Genomic DNA, 14,807 nt, shown 5'->3' on the forward strand with positions numbered 1-14,807 from the left:
TCAAGTTCAAGATCTGGACAATATCCAGGCTTGGGCTGACAAATGGCAAGTAATGTTTGCTAGAAAAAAATAACATTCTGGCCAAGAATTATTACTTTCTGAAATGAAAAAGGAAATATTCAAGATGGCAATCAGTTAGTGCCCTGATAATACAGGCAACAGACACAGGCAGTTGGTGCTGGGTCCTTTGTAGACGCCATTCCACCAAAATGTTGAGAAGAACGCTTTTACGATTTTTAGGAAAACAACTGTTTCAGTATTTCAGTTATCATACTGATCTCTATTCCTCTCTTTCAAAACCTATGTCTCAATGACTCCTTTTGTCACACTTTTTAAAAAAGAAATAATCAAGATATCTCCTCAGTCTTTCAAATAAACCACTGTCCACAAATGTTCAAAACAAAATAATAATGGAGCTTTTTCATAATAATCTTAGTGCAAGGACATCACTGTAGGGGTTCCTCAGGTTGTGTCCTAGGCCTAACAGTCATTAGCTACTTCCAGCATCACTATCCTTCCATCAAAGCTTCAGAATTGGAGATGATTCATTGATGATTGCACTTTGCCTATCATTTTACAACTCTTTAGGTAATCAAACAAACCATGCTTGTTTCCAGCAAAATCCAGGAGAAAGTGAGGACTGCAGATGTTGGAGATCAGAGCTGAAAATGTGTTGCTGGAAAAGCGCAGCAGGTCAGGCAGCATCCAAAGGGCAGGAGAATTGACGTTTCGGGCATGAGCCCTGAAGAAGGAATGGCTCATGTCCGAAACGTCGATTCTCCTGCTCCTTGGATGCTGCCTGACTTGCTGCGCTTTTCCAGCAACACATTTTCAGTTCCAGCAAAATCCAGACAATACTTAGTCTTGGGCTGATAAACAGCAAGTCACATTTGAACTTTTCTAATAACAGGCAATGACCATCCCCGACAAGAGAAAGGTTAACCACGACAATAATATCACTGAAGACTCATCATTAAAATCTTGGGGATGTTATCGTTGACCAAGAACTGAATTAGACTCATGTAGTGATTGGAATCAGGTTGACCTCATTGACTACAAGATCTTGATTGGCATTGTTAACTGGGCCCATCAGGAAAGCCCTGGCTGACCAATATAACCAGGAGATAAATGTGATAGTTGTAATCAATAGAAAAATAAACTGTTCAATATTGGAAAAAAAATAGAAGTTTTGAGTCTCCTCAGTAAAAAAAACCAGGAGATTAGAATCTCCCCAATTCAGGAGACTGGCTCCGAGCTGGCTGGCCACAGCCAGTGTACAAAAAAGAAAAAATAAATAAATAAAAAACACCAGGAGATCAGATTCTCCTCAGGAGGACTGACTCTGAACTGACTGGCTATAGCCAGAAAAAAAAACAAAAAATATAACCAGGAGATTTGAATTTCCTCAGTACAGGTGACTACCTCTGAGCTAGCTGGCCACAGCGAGTGTATTTGTGCACAAGTAAATAACAGGTGGCTTGGTGATGGGATACTGGCCTCTGTGCAGTTTTTTTCAACTAGCCATAAAAATACTGTGGCTGCAAGAACAGGTCAGAGGCCTGAATCCTGTGATATATAACTCATAGCTGACACCCCAAATTCAGTCCACCATCTGCAAAGCACAAGTAAGGAACATGAATTATCTGAGTGAGTTCTGCTCCAACAACCACTCATGAAGCTTGTCACCATCCCAGACAAAGCAGCCCACTTGACTGGTATCCTGCACAGCAGCTTAATTATTTACTGCTCCATCACCTACAATGTTGCCTCAGTTCAAATTCTGTGCAGGCTTCGGAGTTCTGTCCATGGCATGTTTAAATGGAAATGGAGGTCATACAGCAGAGAATGAATGAATATGCATGAGATTTCTGAACAGATGCACAGCCTACAAGGAATAATGCTACCAACACACATTCACAGCAATGTGTACCATTTTCAAGATGCACTGCAGCAACTTGCCAAGATTCCTTTAACTGAATCTTCCAAACCGGCGATCTCAATTGTCATAAGAACAAGGGCAACAGATGTGTGGGGTCACCACCTATAAAACCCTTTCCAAGTCACACTCACCACCAAGACTTGCAACTACAATCTTTCAGAGTACATCAGTCAAAATCCTGAGTCCCCTCTGACAGTTCAGGAAGGTTATCCACAATCATCTTTTCAATGGTGATTAGGAACGGGCAATAAATGCTGGCCTTGCTAGTGACATCCATAGCCTAAGAATAAACTTATTTAAAAAACTTTAATGAAACAATGAGTTACTAGGCCACTTGCAGGAATCAAGCAAGGGTCGACAGCAAGTCACATAAGGAATTTATTAACTAGACGACAAAGTGGCAGGTTTTATGGAACTTTATAAAGGAAGAGATGGAAAAGCAAGCAGCAATTCCCCAGGATCTATTAAAACAATAATGTTATGAGTTTGTTCTTCTTTTGCACTTGGTATCCATCAATGCCAAATCCCGGTCAGATAAAAAAAGTTCCTGTGTTTGTATAAACCTCACCAGATACCATTAGCCCTCATGTGAATCCCATTTTGCACATATTTTCAGTTCCTGTTTGTCATAAAGCAAACCACTGGATCAATGCCAGTTAGGACTGAAGTTGAGGGCAGCTTTGTGGTTTCCAATCCATTAAATTAAATGATGCTGTTCAACCCTATTTGAACTTAGATCAAAACACCAGGGAGATATTAGAGTTGGATTCTAACTCAGTTCCCAGGTGTATTAAACGCATTATAACACCCTGCTCCGAAAACACAGGTTCAAGTCCCAGCTGCTCTAGAGGTGTGCAATAACATCTGTGAACAGGTTGATTAGAAAATACCCGCACCTAAAGCATAGATCTTCAAATTACAACTGTACCCATGAGATTTTTAAACAATTTGCAACCTTTTTACCATTAAGATCTACTCTCAGTATTCAGAGTTGCAGCTGTTATGTATTTCCAAGATTAAAACAATTTGAAAGCCAATATTCTTTTATCAGTTCTAGCTGGGGTAAAAACACTGCAGTACACCAGAAATTCCTGGCTGGTGATACAGGATCAGGAAGACTGGGTGCAATTCAGACCTTAAAGATAATGAGAAAGGCAATTATTGGAACAGGGATGCAGGGAGTGGTGACTGTAAGAAACGAACTGGATTTTTCTTTTGGGATATCTTTGCAAAAGCATGTGGTATGTTCTTCATTTATCCGCCACCAGAGTTTCGTGGTGCGCTTTAGTGATGTTTAAATTAACTTAATGATGTTTTCCGAAATGAATAAGTTTCTGGTGCTGTGCCATGGTTAACCATGGTGAGCAATCCAGCAGCCAGCTACGGAGATGGTAAGAAGACAGCACTGAGGAAGTAATAGGTGTAAGAACAGGTGAAATGAACAAGAAATATTTGACTGTGAATTATCTCTTGAGTAAACTACACCTACATTCCCTAGAGTGTATAAGAATTAGGAGTAAAATTAATCCACACCAGCACATGAAACAGGCTCAAGGCAAATCAATTTTTCAGCGTATTGATTGTGATTTTTTTCTAAAGAGTTCTAGCTCAGATCTTCTTTCATGACTCATTTACTCAGCACAGTTTGAACAGAAGTCTCTGCAATATTTTCAATGGAAAATAAAAACTGGCACAATATGTAAGTGGCTGGGGGTTAACTACAAGCCTATTGTGCATTGCTAGCACCCAGACAAAATTCTCAAGTTAGGTTGGATGCTGAAAGGACGATTGGTGCAAGATTGCAATGGCTGTGTTGTTGGGAATTCTGAAGGCCATCAAGAAGCAGAGTGAGTTACATCTCCCTTGCATGGAGTGAACAATAACTGCTGAAGGATACAAAGTCTTTGTACATTGCTGAAGTTAGATGTAAACTATAGAAACTATAGAATCCCTACAATGTGGAAACAGGTCATTGACACTGGACCTTTGCTGGAGGTTGGCTAACGTGGTGCCACTATTTAAGAAAGGTGGTAAGGACAAGTCAGAAACTATAGACTAGTGAGCCTGATATTGGTGGTGGGCAAGTTGTTTAGAGGGAATCCTGAGGTACAGGATGCACATGCATTTGGAAAGGTAAGGACTGATTAGGGATAGTCAACATGGCTCTGTGTGTGGGAAATCATGTCTCACAAACTTGGTTGCATTTTTTGAAGAAGTAACAAAAAGGATTGATGAGAGCAGGAGTGATGTGATCTATATGGACATCAGTAAGGCGTTTGACAAGATTCACAATGGGAGAATGGTCAGCAAGGTTAGATTTCATTGAATACAAGGAGAACTAGCAAATTGGATACAGAACTGGCTCAAACATAGAAGACAGAGGGTGGTAGTGGAGGGTTGTTTTTCAGACTAGAGGCCTGTGCCACAAGGGTCCACTACTTTTCGTCATTTATATAAATGATTTGGATGTGAGCATAACAGGTATAGTTAGTAAGTTTGTAGATGACACCAAAGTTAGAGATTAGATTAGATTAGAGTAGATTACCTACAGTGTGGAAACAGGCCCTTCGGCCCAACAAGAGATGTAGTGGACAGTGAAGAAGATTACCTCAGATTAAAACAGGATTTTGATCAGATGGGTTAATGGGCTGAGGACTGGCAGATGGAGTTTAATTTAGATAAATGCAAGGTGCTGCATTTTGGGAAAGCAAATCTTAGGAGGACTTATACACTTAATGGTAAGGTCCTAGGGAGCATTGCTGAGACCTCGGAGTGGAGGTTCATAGCTCCTTGAAAGTAGAGTTGTTGGTAGATAGGATCATGAAGGCATTTGGTATGCTTTCCTTTATTGGTCTGAGTATTGAGTACAGGAGTTGGGAGGTCATGTTGCGGCTGTACAGGACATTGGTTAGGCCATGTTTGGAATATGGTTAGGCCATGTTTGGAATATTGCATGTAAATTTGGTCTCTATCCTGTCGGAAAGATGTTGTGAAACTTGAAAAGGCTCAGAAAAGATTTACAGGGATGTTGCCAGGTTTGAAGGATTTGAACAATAGGGAAAGGTTGAATAGGCTAGGCCTGTTTTCCCTGGAGCGTCAGAGGTTGAGGGGTGACCTTATAGAGGTTTATATAATCATGAGGGGCATGGATAGGATAAATAGACAAAGTCCAGAACTAGAGGGCATAGATTTAGGGTGAGAGGGTAAAGATATAAAAGAGACATAAGGGGCAACTTTTTCACGCAGAGGGTGGTAACTGTATGGAATGAGCTGCCAGAGGAAATGGTGGAGGCCAGTACAATTGCAACAGTTAAAAGGCATCTGGATGGGTATATAAATAGGAAGGGTATGGAGGGATATGGGCCGGGTGGTGGCAAGTGGGACTAGATTAGAATGGGATACTGGTTGGCATGGATGAGTTGGACTGAAGGGTCTGTTTCCATGCTGTACATCTCTATGACTCTAAGTCCATACCAACCATCCGAAGAGTAACCAACCCAGACCCATTCCCCTACCCTATTATCCAACATTTACCCCTGACTAATGCACCTAACCTACATATCTTTGGATTATGGGAGGAAACCAGAGCACCCAGAGGAAACCTATGCAGACATGGGGAGAACGTGCAAACTCCACACAGACAGTCACCCTCGGGTGGAATTGAACCCGGGTCCCTGGTGCTGTGAGGTAGTAGTGCTAACCATTGTGCCGCCTGTAGCCTGTTAAGTGTCCACAGTTTAGTTTGACTACAGCAAAGGGAAACCAAACGTCTCTTTCCTGATATTCATTCACGGATCCTTACTATAATGCAAAATAATTGGCCAGCAAAACTCCAGCTCCATTGGATTTATTGAAACTCTGGAGGAGGTGATGCCTAAAGATTGCGCAAAGCCAACAACACCAGAGTCTCAAAAGGCTCAGGGGTATCCAGTGTGGAGTATCAAGCTGTTTCAGACATGGGGAACCAGGGTTCAGTGCTATCAAACAGAGGTTCCACCAAAGGCATTACAGCTGAATCCAGTTGTCAATGCTGCAGTCGCCTTTGCTTGACCAGGCACACAGTCACCTGTATCTGTCAGTTCCTGAAAGAACATCTATAGCTGCGTGATTTGGGAGGAATCCTTATGGCAGCAAAAATCATAACAATATATCAACTCCTTCCCATTGGCTTCTTTCAAAACACAGCTGGGGATTTGTGTGGTATCTGCCAAATAGTCACCCATAAATGAAACTGAAAGTTTACACAGACGCTTTTCTCAGGAAAGTACATCAATTTGTCCCATTCACAATGGACCCAGATTGCCAAACTGCCTACATCATCAGATTTGGATTCTTTCAGGTACAAGGGGCCACCGACAGCTTGCACGTGGTGCTCTGAGCTCCATGGCACCATCCAGTCAGATTCTTGAGCAGGTATCCAGGGAGCTAACATGAGGCATAATCGTGTGCCACAAATTTTCACTCTCCCACATCTTCTCCAGGGCTGGCCTGTGGGTGATTAGGAATATTCTCAGAGGGCATGGCATATGTATGACATGACCAGTGTAAAACACCTAAACTGATACTGAACAGTGGTACCATACTGCTCATACATTCACCAGGGCAACCGATAAACAGGTTGTTCGACTAAAGATGCACCAATGACTCCTGCAGTTTCTCGGTCAGGACACCAGTACAAAGTTATGCTGAAATACATGAGGGGGATTTGTATTCATGTCTGAAACATCAGCAAATAAAAGGCAGTTATCTATTGCAGATATGTAGAAGACATACGCAATATTGAGTGACTTTCCAAATCCACACATCTCGCTGAAGGTTACACTTCTTTTATGTTTGTCCATGAGAAACGGTACATCCCTCTTTCTAGGATGGCTTGCTGGAGAACTCTAGGGTTACATCATTTAAGCATGGAGCCACTTTCTGTTTGGTTGCAGGCATCTTCAGATGGAAAACAACACTGCTTCTGGATTGCAGTGAGTGCGGTTTTGGTACTTTTTAAATCTGGCCAGACGGTGGAGTCAGGGATGCCTTGGCAGTCATCAGGACCTCCTGCTCATTCTACCTGCATGTGCATATGTAATGAGCTGAGGAGAATGTAATTGAGAGAGTCAACTACTCTGTCCCCAAATGGACATACCTCCTATCTTTAGGCCCGATGCCACACTTAATCTCAAAAATAATCTGCTCAATGTTGTCAAGAAGCAGCATGTAGATAAGAATGAGTGGTCTCTTAAAGAAAATCTGTGTATAACCTTCTGACATTCAATCGCATGAGATTTACTTTACTGTGTTGTCTTTAAGCACAGTTAGGTACAGGCATGAGAAAATCTATGAAGTAAATTTATATACGATAGCATCAGAAGCAAAATGGACCCTTTTGCGTTAAATACCCCTGAGACAGTAATTTTCAGTTTTCTCTGTGTTGACATGTTCCTAAGTATAGAGTGAATTATTTTTTCCTCAGAAAGACACTTTGTACAGCAATCACTGCATTAAGGTTATGTTGCAATTATGAAAAAGGCTTACTTAACAGACCATATAAATTTAAAACATAAACATTCATAGGAAATTGTTAGGTTAATTGCAGCATTCTCTCTAATAACACCCTTATTATGAGTGGAAGAGGACTGTTAAAAAGAATCTAAAGCTGCCTCGAGACTGAAAAGGCGAGTTCTCTTAGAAGTGGGCATTCATAACATGCACAGTATCAGACTGCATCCCAACTTATTTCATTGAACCCTATTAATATACTTTCTATTCCTTTTCTCATCTAGTTTTTGTTTTATGCATCTTTGCTACTTACCTCAAATTACTCCATATAGTAGAAACTTATTAAAAATTGTGATTTTCACTTCTTTGTAAACAGAAATATCTGATAAAATATTTGTATAAGTAATAGTGAATTTATATTCATTACGTGCATTCTTGAGAAGCAAATCAATTAACATTAATTACACATAAATATAGATGCAATTAAACAGATCCTAGAAAAACAAGACAAATTTCTGAAAACCCAAGTATAGAGGAATGATCTTTAAACCAGAAGAGCAAATTACATATTGCAATATATTTTTGACTCCTTTTCTAATTAGGTGCAAAATAATGTTTTCACACATGTCCTTTTCTTCATAATCAACACCTGAGTCTCACACATCCACCAGAAATGTGAGAACCATTACATTGCCAGCAGCTCAGGCTCAAATTATACATCATAGACAACAAATACTGAACTTTGAAAATATTCAATACTTAACAGAGGTTTAGCTGATAACTCCAAAGCTGTAAGCACACAAAAAAACGTGAAGTAAATCGTGAGTTTTGAGAAGATTTGTAGCTCAAGTTGAGATTCTGGATGTAAGTTCGCCCACTGAGCTGGAAGGTTAGTTTTCAGACGTTTTGCCACCATACTAGGTAACATCATCATTGAGCCTCCAGTGAAGCACTGGTGTTACGACCTGCTTTCTATTTACATGTTCAGGTTTCCTTGGGTTGGTGATGTCACTTCTTGTGGTGATGTCATTTCTAGTTCTTTTTCTCAGAGGGTGGTAAATGGGGTCCAAGTCAATGATTTTGTTGATAGAGGTCTGGTTGGAATGCCATGCTTCTAGGACTTCTCATGCATGTCTTTGTTTGATTGTCCTAGGATGGATGTGATGTTCCTGTCAAAGTGATGTCCTTTTTGATCTGTATATAAGGATATTGGATCATGTCTTTTTGTAGCTAGTTGGTGTTCATGTAACCTGGTGGCTAATTTTCTGCTTGTTTGTCCAATGTAGTGTTTGTTACAGACCTTGCAAGGTATTTTGTAAATGACGTTCATTTTGCTTGGTGTCTGTATAGGGTCTTTTAAGTTCAGTAGCTGCTGTTAAAATGTATTGGTGGGTTTGTAGGCTATCAGGACGTCAAGAGGCCTGAGTAGTCTGGTAGTCATTTCTGAGATGTCTTTGATGTAGGAGAGAATGGCTAGGGTTTCTAGATGCATTTTGTTTGTTTGGGTTTGTTGCTGAGAATTCAGTGGACTGTGTTCATCAGGTACCCATTCTTTTTGAATATGCTGTATAGGTGATTTTCCTCTGCTCTTTCATAGTTCCTCTGTGCTGCAGTGTGTGGTGGTTCATTGAAATAATGTTCTAATACAGCTTTGTTTTGTGGGTGTTGGGATGATTACTTCTGTAGTTCAGTATTTGGTCCATATGTGTTGTTTTCCTGAAGATGCTGGTTTCAAGTTCCCCATTGGCTGTTTGCTCTACAGTGACATCTAGGAATGGCAGTTTGTTGTTGTTTTCCTCTTTGTTTGTGAATTTTATGCCAGTAAGGGTATTATTGATGGTCTTGAAGGTTTCCTCTAATATATTTTGTTTAGTGATGATGTCCACATAGCGGACCCAAAGTTTGGGTTGAATAGTTGGCAGAGCTACTTGTTCGAGTCTCTGCATTACTTCCTCTGCTAAGAATCCTGATATTGGAGATCCCATGGGTGTTCCATTGGTTTGTTAGGTTATGTTGTTAAAGGTGAAGTGGGTGGTAAGGCATAGGTCCACAAGCTTGACAATGTTGTCCTTGCTGAAGAAGTTGGTGGCCTTTAGTGTATGTGTCTTTGGTCCTTCTAATAGTGTAGTCAGTGTTTCTTTGGCCAAGTTGATGTTGATGGATGTGAACAGGACTGTTAAGTCAAAGGAGACCATTATTTCATTGTCTTTTATCTGGGTGTCTTTGGTTTTCAGGAATTCTTGGGTGGAGTGAATGGAGTGTCGCGAGTCTTCTATTTAGTGTTTTGATCTTTGGTGTAGTTCCTTGGCTGTACGTTGGTGTTCCAGGTAGCAAGATTATGGATCTGAGGGGAGGTTCGTGGTTTGTGAATTTTGAGTAATCTGTAGAAGCGTGACATGTTGGATCTGCCTGGTTTAATTTTTTTGGAAGTCTGTCTTGTTTAATTCTCCAGACTTCTGGAGCTTTTTGAGTAAGGCTGTGATTCGGTTCTCTAGTTGTGGGGGCGGGCCTATTTCCACCTGTGGTAAGTGTCGGTATCTACAAGCAGAGTGTTCACGTTCTCAATGTAGTGTGTTCGGTTTAAAATGGTTGTCAAGCATCCTTTGTCTGCAGGTAGGATAATAATGTTTTGATCTTTTTTGAGTCCTTCTAGTGCTTTCCTTTCTTCTGTATTGAGTGTGTTTCCTTCTTTTTTCCTGCTTAGTGTTAGTGCAACTGTCTGTCTGATGGATTGCTGGGTTACTTCTGTGAGTTTGTTGTCTTTCAGTGTTGTTTCTAATGCTGCTATGATTAATGATGCCCACAACAGACTCCATAAATACAGGAAATTTCGCGCTAAAAAACTTTACTCGCTAATGTGACAGACCATGAATGGACAGACACAGTAAAACAAGCCATAGATTTTAGACAGCAACAAACACAAAAAAATGAAAAAAAGCCAGACTTGCAGAAAAAAAACTCTACAAACTCACACAAAATAGTAACACAGACAACCTAGAAGTATGGATAAAAAATATACCTGACCGACTCTTAACACTGAAAAAGCCATCTTAGTAAGAGGATTAAATTACAACATCTGGGATGTGGACAAGAAAGATTTCTTAACAGCATTAGAGACAACACTGAAAGACAATGAACTCACAGAAGTAACCCAGCAATCCATCAAGCAGACAGTTGCGCCAACACTAAGCAGGAAAAAGGAAAGAAACACACTTAGTACAGAAGAAAGGAAAGCACTAGAAGGACTTAAAAAAATATAAAAACATTGTTATCCTACCTGCAGACAAAAGACATTTCATAGCCATTTTAAACCGAACACACTACATTGAGAATGTGAACATGCTTCTTGCAGATACTGACACTTACCATCAGGTGGCGATAGACCCGCCCCTACAACTAGAGAACCAAATCATAGCTCTTTTCAAAAAACTTCAGAAATCTGGAGAATTAAACAAGACAGACTTCCAAAAAATTAAACCAGGCAGATCCAACATGCCACGCTTCTACGGATTACTCAAAATTCACAAACCAGGAACCTCCCCTCAGATCCATAATCTTGCTACCTGGAACACCAACGTACAGCCAAGGAACTACACCAAAGATTAAAACACTAAATAGAAGACTAACGACACTCCATTCACTCCACCCAAGAATTCCTGAAAACCAAAGACACCCAGATAGAAGACAATGAAATAATGGTCTCCTTTGACTTAACAGTCCTGTTCACATCCATAAACATCAACTTGGCCAAAGAAACACTGACTACACTATTAGAAGGACCAAAGACGGATACACTAAAGGCCACCAACTTCTTCAGCAAGGACAACATTGTCAAGCTAGTGGACCTATGCCTTACCACCCACTTCACCTTCAACACATAACTTACAAACCAACGGAACACCCATGGGATCCCCAGTATCAGGATTCTTAGCAGAGGAAGTAATGCAGAGACTCGAACGAGCAGCTCTGCCAACCATCCAACCCAAACTTTGGGTCCGCTATGTGGATGACACCTTTGTCATCACTAAACAAAACATATTAGAGGAAACCTTCAAGACAATCAATAATATCCTTAGTAGCATAAAATTCACAAACAAAGAGGAAAACAACAACAAACTGCCATTCCTAGATGTCACAGTAGAGCAAACAGTAGAGGAAACTTGAAACCAGTGTCTACAGGAAAACAACACATACAGATCAAATACTGAACTACAGACATAATCCTCCCAACACCCACAAAACAAAGCTGCATTAGAATAATATTTCAATGAGCCACCACACACTGCAGCACAGAGGAACTACGAAGAGCAGAGGAAAATCACCTATACAGCATATTCAAAAAGAATAGGTACTCAAGTCTGCCGAATTCTTAGCAACAAACCCAAACAAGCAGACAAAATGCATCCTGAAACCTTAGCCATTCTCCCCTACATCAAAGACATCTCAGAAATGACTGTCAGACTACTCAGACTTCTTGGCATCATGGTAACCCACAAACCCACCAACACATTAAAACAGCAGCTAATGAATTTCAAAGATCCTATACAGACACCAAGCAAAACAAACATCATTTACAAAATACCTTGCAAGGTCTGTAACAAACACTACATTGGACAAACAAGCAGAAAATTAGCCGCCAGGATACATAAACACCAACTTGCTACAAAAGACATGACCCAATATCCTTACATACAGATCAGGAAGGACATCACTTTGACAGGGACATCACATCCATCCTAGGACAAGCCAAACAAAGATACGCACGAGAAATCCTAGAAGCATGGCATTCCAACCAGACCTCTATCAACAAACACATGGTCTTGGACCCCATTTACCACCCTCTGAGAAAAAGAACCAGAAATGACATTACAACAGGAAATGACATCATCAGCCCAAGGGAACCTGAACATATAAATAGAAAGCAGGTCAGAACACCAGTGCTTCACTGGAGGCTCACTGATGATGTTAACTTGTAAGGTGACAAAACGTCTGAAAAGTAACCCTCCAGCTCAGCGAGCAAACTTACATTTAGTTAAGTAAATGCTTATATTAATTCCTCTTCATGGATGGTGTCCTGTTTACACTTCATATACTTACACCAGACTTGAGAGATGATGACATTGGAATTAGTCAGCCTAATTCTTGACTGAATGAACAGATATGAATTAGGACATCTTTAAACTATACTTTTAAGAAAATACAGTGCTTACCTGGCACCTGCAACATCTACACCAACCATCAACTGTCCATTCAACAACAACACTTCATCTCGAATTTTTATCTTCTCACACTTTGCAGCAGGACTATGCTTCTTGACTTCTGTCACCCAGATATATCCAACATCCAATACAGGGCCTTTGCTATTTTTGTTCTGTCTTGACATCCCACATTCTTGATTACCTGGAGAATCCCAATAGATTGGGATGTTCCCAAAACGTATTCCAAAGTTACCTTCATCTCCCTTTGTTCGGGTCAAGTGAGCTGTACAAATTTCAAAATTTTCTCTTTCCTTTTGGTCAGGTTGCACAGCACTTCCTCCCACTCCAAAATTTAAGTGTATATATTCACAAAGCATCTGTATGGCTGACTGGCACAGCTGAAATCCTGGAGTTTGCTCTTCTTCCCTCAACTTAATATGGAGCCAGCGTTCTAGGAGAGGGAGATAGAGCTTAGCACTTTCTGCAGTTATTGGCATTGTGGGTCCTTCAGCATTTCCACATTATTCCAATTGGTGGATAACATTGCTTGTACATGGATCATGAATCTTCAGATAATTAGAGATAGCCCATTTAGGCTCTCTCACTTTAACTTAACAAATCTTTTTCGAAGTGTCATGATGTTCTTCCCTGCTGCTGGTACAGAGAAAAGTTGGATAACAAAATTACTAAGTTATTGTGGCAGAGGCAGCTCTGAAACCGAGACTTATAAAATACACTTACTGACAGTGGGCAGGATGTAATCTGGAACATTTCAGAAGAAAAATGGCTGGTCATCTTTAACTTCAGCAAGGCCTTCTTCTAAAAAAAATGAAAACAGTTCAGAACATTAAACGTAACTCAAGGAAACAATTTTAAGAATTATTTTGGTGATGATATCAATTTCTTCATCAGAAAGCATCATATATAAAAATATTTTTTATCAACTTTTCTTTCTCTTTGCAGTTATGACTCCTTGCATCAATGGTTTATGTCAAATGGTTCATATCCTGGGTAATCTCACTTCTGAGCCAAAAGATTATGTCCAAGTCCCAATCCAGAGAACTGAGCACAACATCTAGGCTGGCACTTCAATGCAGAATTAGGCTGTGTTGCTGTTATTGCTTTGAAAATTGCTTTGAAACTGAACTAAAAACAAAAAACACTCGAGTGACTCAATAGATCTGGTCGTGTCTGTGCAGAGAGAAACAGAATTAACACTTTTTTGGGTGCACTGACTTCCTCAGAATGTAAACTGAACTGCTTTCTGCTTTTTCAAACAAAAAAGGTCCTCTGGCAGTTTCTGAAGAAGTACAGAGAATTCTTTCCAGTGCTCTGGTTACATCAACCAATATTACTACAACAGATAATCTTGTTGTTACCACATTGTGTTTATGAGCAAGTGCTCTGTGCATCATGGCATAGACAGAGAACACAGTGGGCCAATACCTTGAACATGTTGTCTAGCTATCACCATTGTTAACAGCTAACCTGAGAATGCAACTTTTTTTTAAAAAGGTTTTGTGATTTACACATGAAAGAAGTGAAACTATCACTGTATTCTAACAGATGAAAGGCTTAACAGACAATCAATTTTTCAATGTATAATTTCAGTTACTTCACACTGTAAATTTTTGCTCTAAATTCTGTGTTAGGATTGAGCCCTCCACTACCACCTGATGAAGGAGCAACGCTCCGAAAGCTAGTGTGCTTCTGATTAAACCTGTTGGACTATAACCTGGTGTTGTGTGATTTTTAACTCTGTGCATAATGGCTGCTATACTTGTATTTCAACACACTTTACTAGCTGTGAAACAGTTTGGGAGATCACAATGTTGTGAACCACTATAAAAATCTTTAAGAAGTTCGGAATTGTGCTATTTAAAAGTAAAACTCAGTAACTGCATTAAAACATGAATATCATGCCACAAAGCAAACTTACCTGATTTTGAAGTGGATTAAATACAAGGAAGTGGCAAGCAATTCAATAGAAAAGGAGATATAATATCTTCTATTATATTTGTTTTTGGTAAATGGTAGGATGGCAATAAAGCCCCAGAAAAAAAAGTAGAGTAGCATAATTGCATAAGGCAGTTACTCTTTAACTTCTTTAATGTGGTTTTCATAAACTCTTATGTCACAGATGCATCATTACTTGTAGCACAATATTCAGTAGAATCTCA

The 14,807-nt window shown here is 40.0% G+C and overlaps 1 protein-coding gene across 1 annotated transcript in view; it reads right to left on the reverse strand.

Annotated features, from left to right (window-relative positions):
- The window catches only part of pdzd2 (PDZ domain containing 2), a 544,030-nt gene that overhangs the window by 385,253 nt on the left and 143,970 nt on the right, over window positions 1-14,807 (reverse strand). The window contains exons 3-4 of the mRNA XM_072572501.1: window positions 13,369-13,446; window positions 12,640-13,281 (exon numbers count right to left, since the gene is read on the reverse strand). Coding sequence (XP_072428602.1) covers window positions 12,640-13,124 — 485 coding nt within the window. The 5' untranslated portion in view covers window positions 13,125-13,281; window positions 13,369-13,446. The remainder of the gene's footprint in view (window positions 1-12,639; window positions 13,282-13,368; window positions 13,447-14,807) is intronic.

This window comes from Chiloscyllium punctatum, chromosome 1 (assembly GCF_047496795.1).
Source record: "Chiloscyllium punctatum isolate Juve2018m chromosome 1, sChiPun1.3, whole genome shotgun sequence".
Lineage (NCBI taxonomy): Eukaryota > Metazoa > Chordata > Chondrichthyes > Orectolobiformes > Hemiscylliidae > Chiloscyllium > Chiloscyllium punctatum.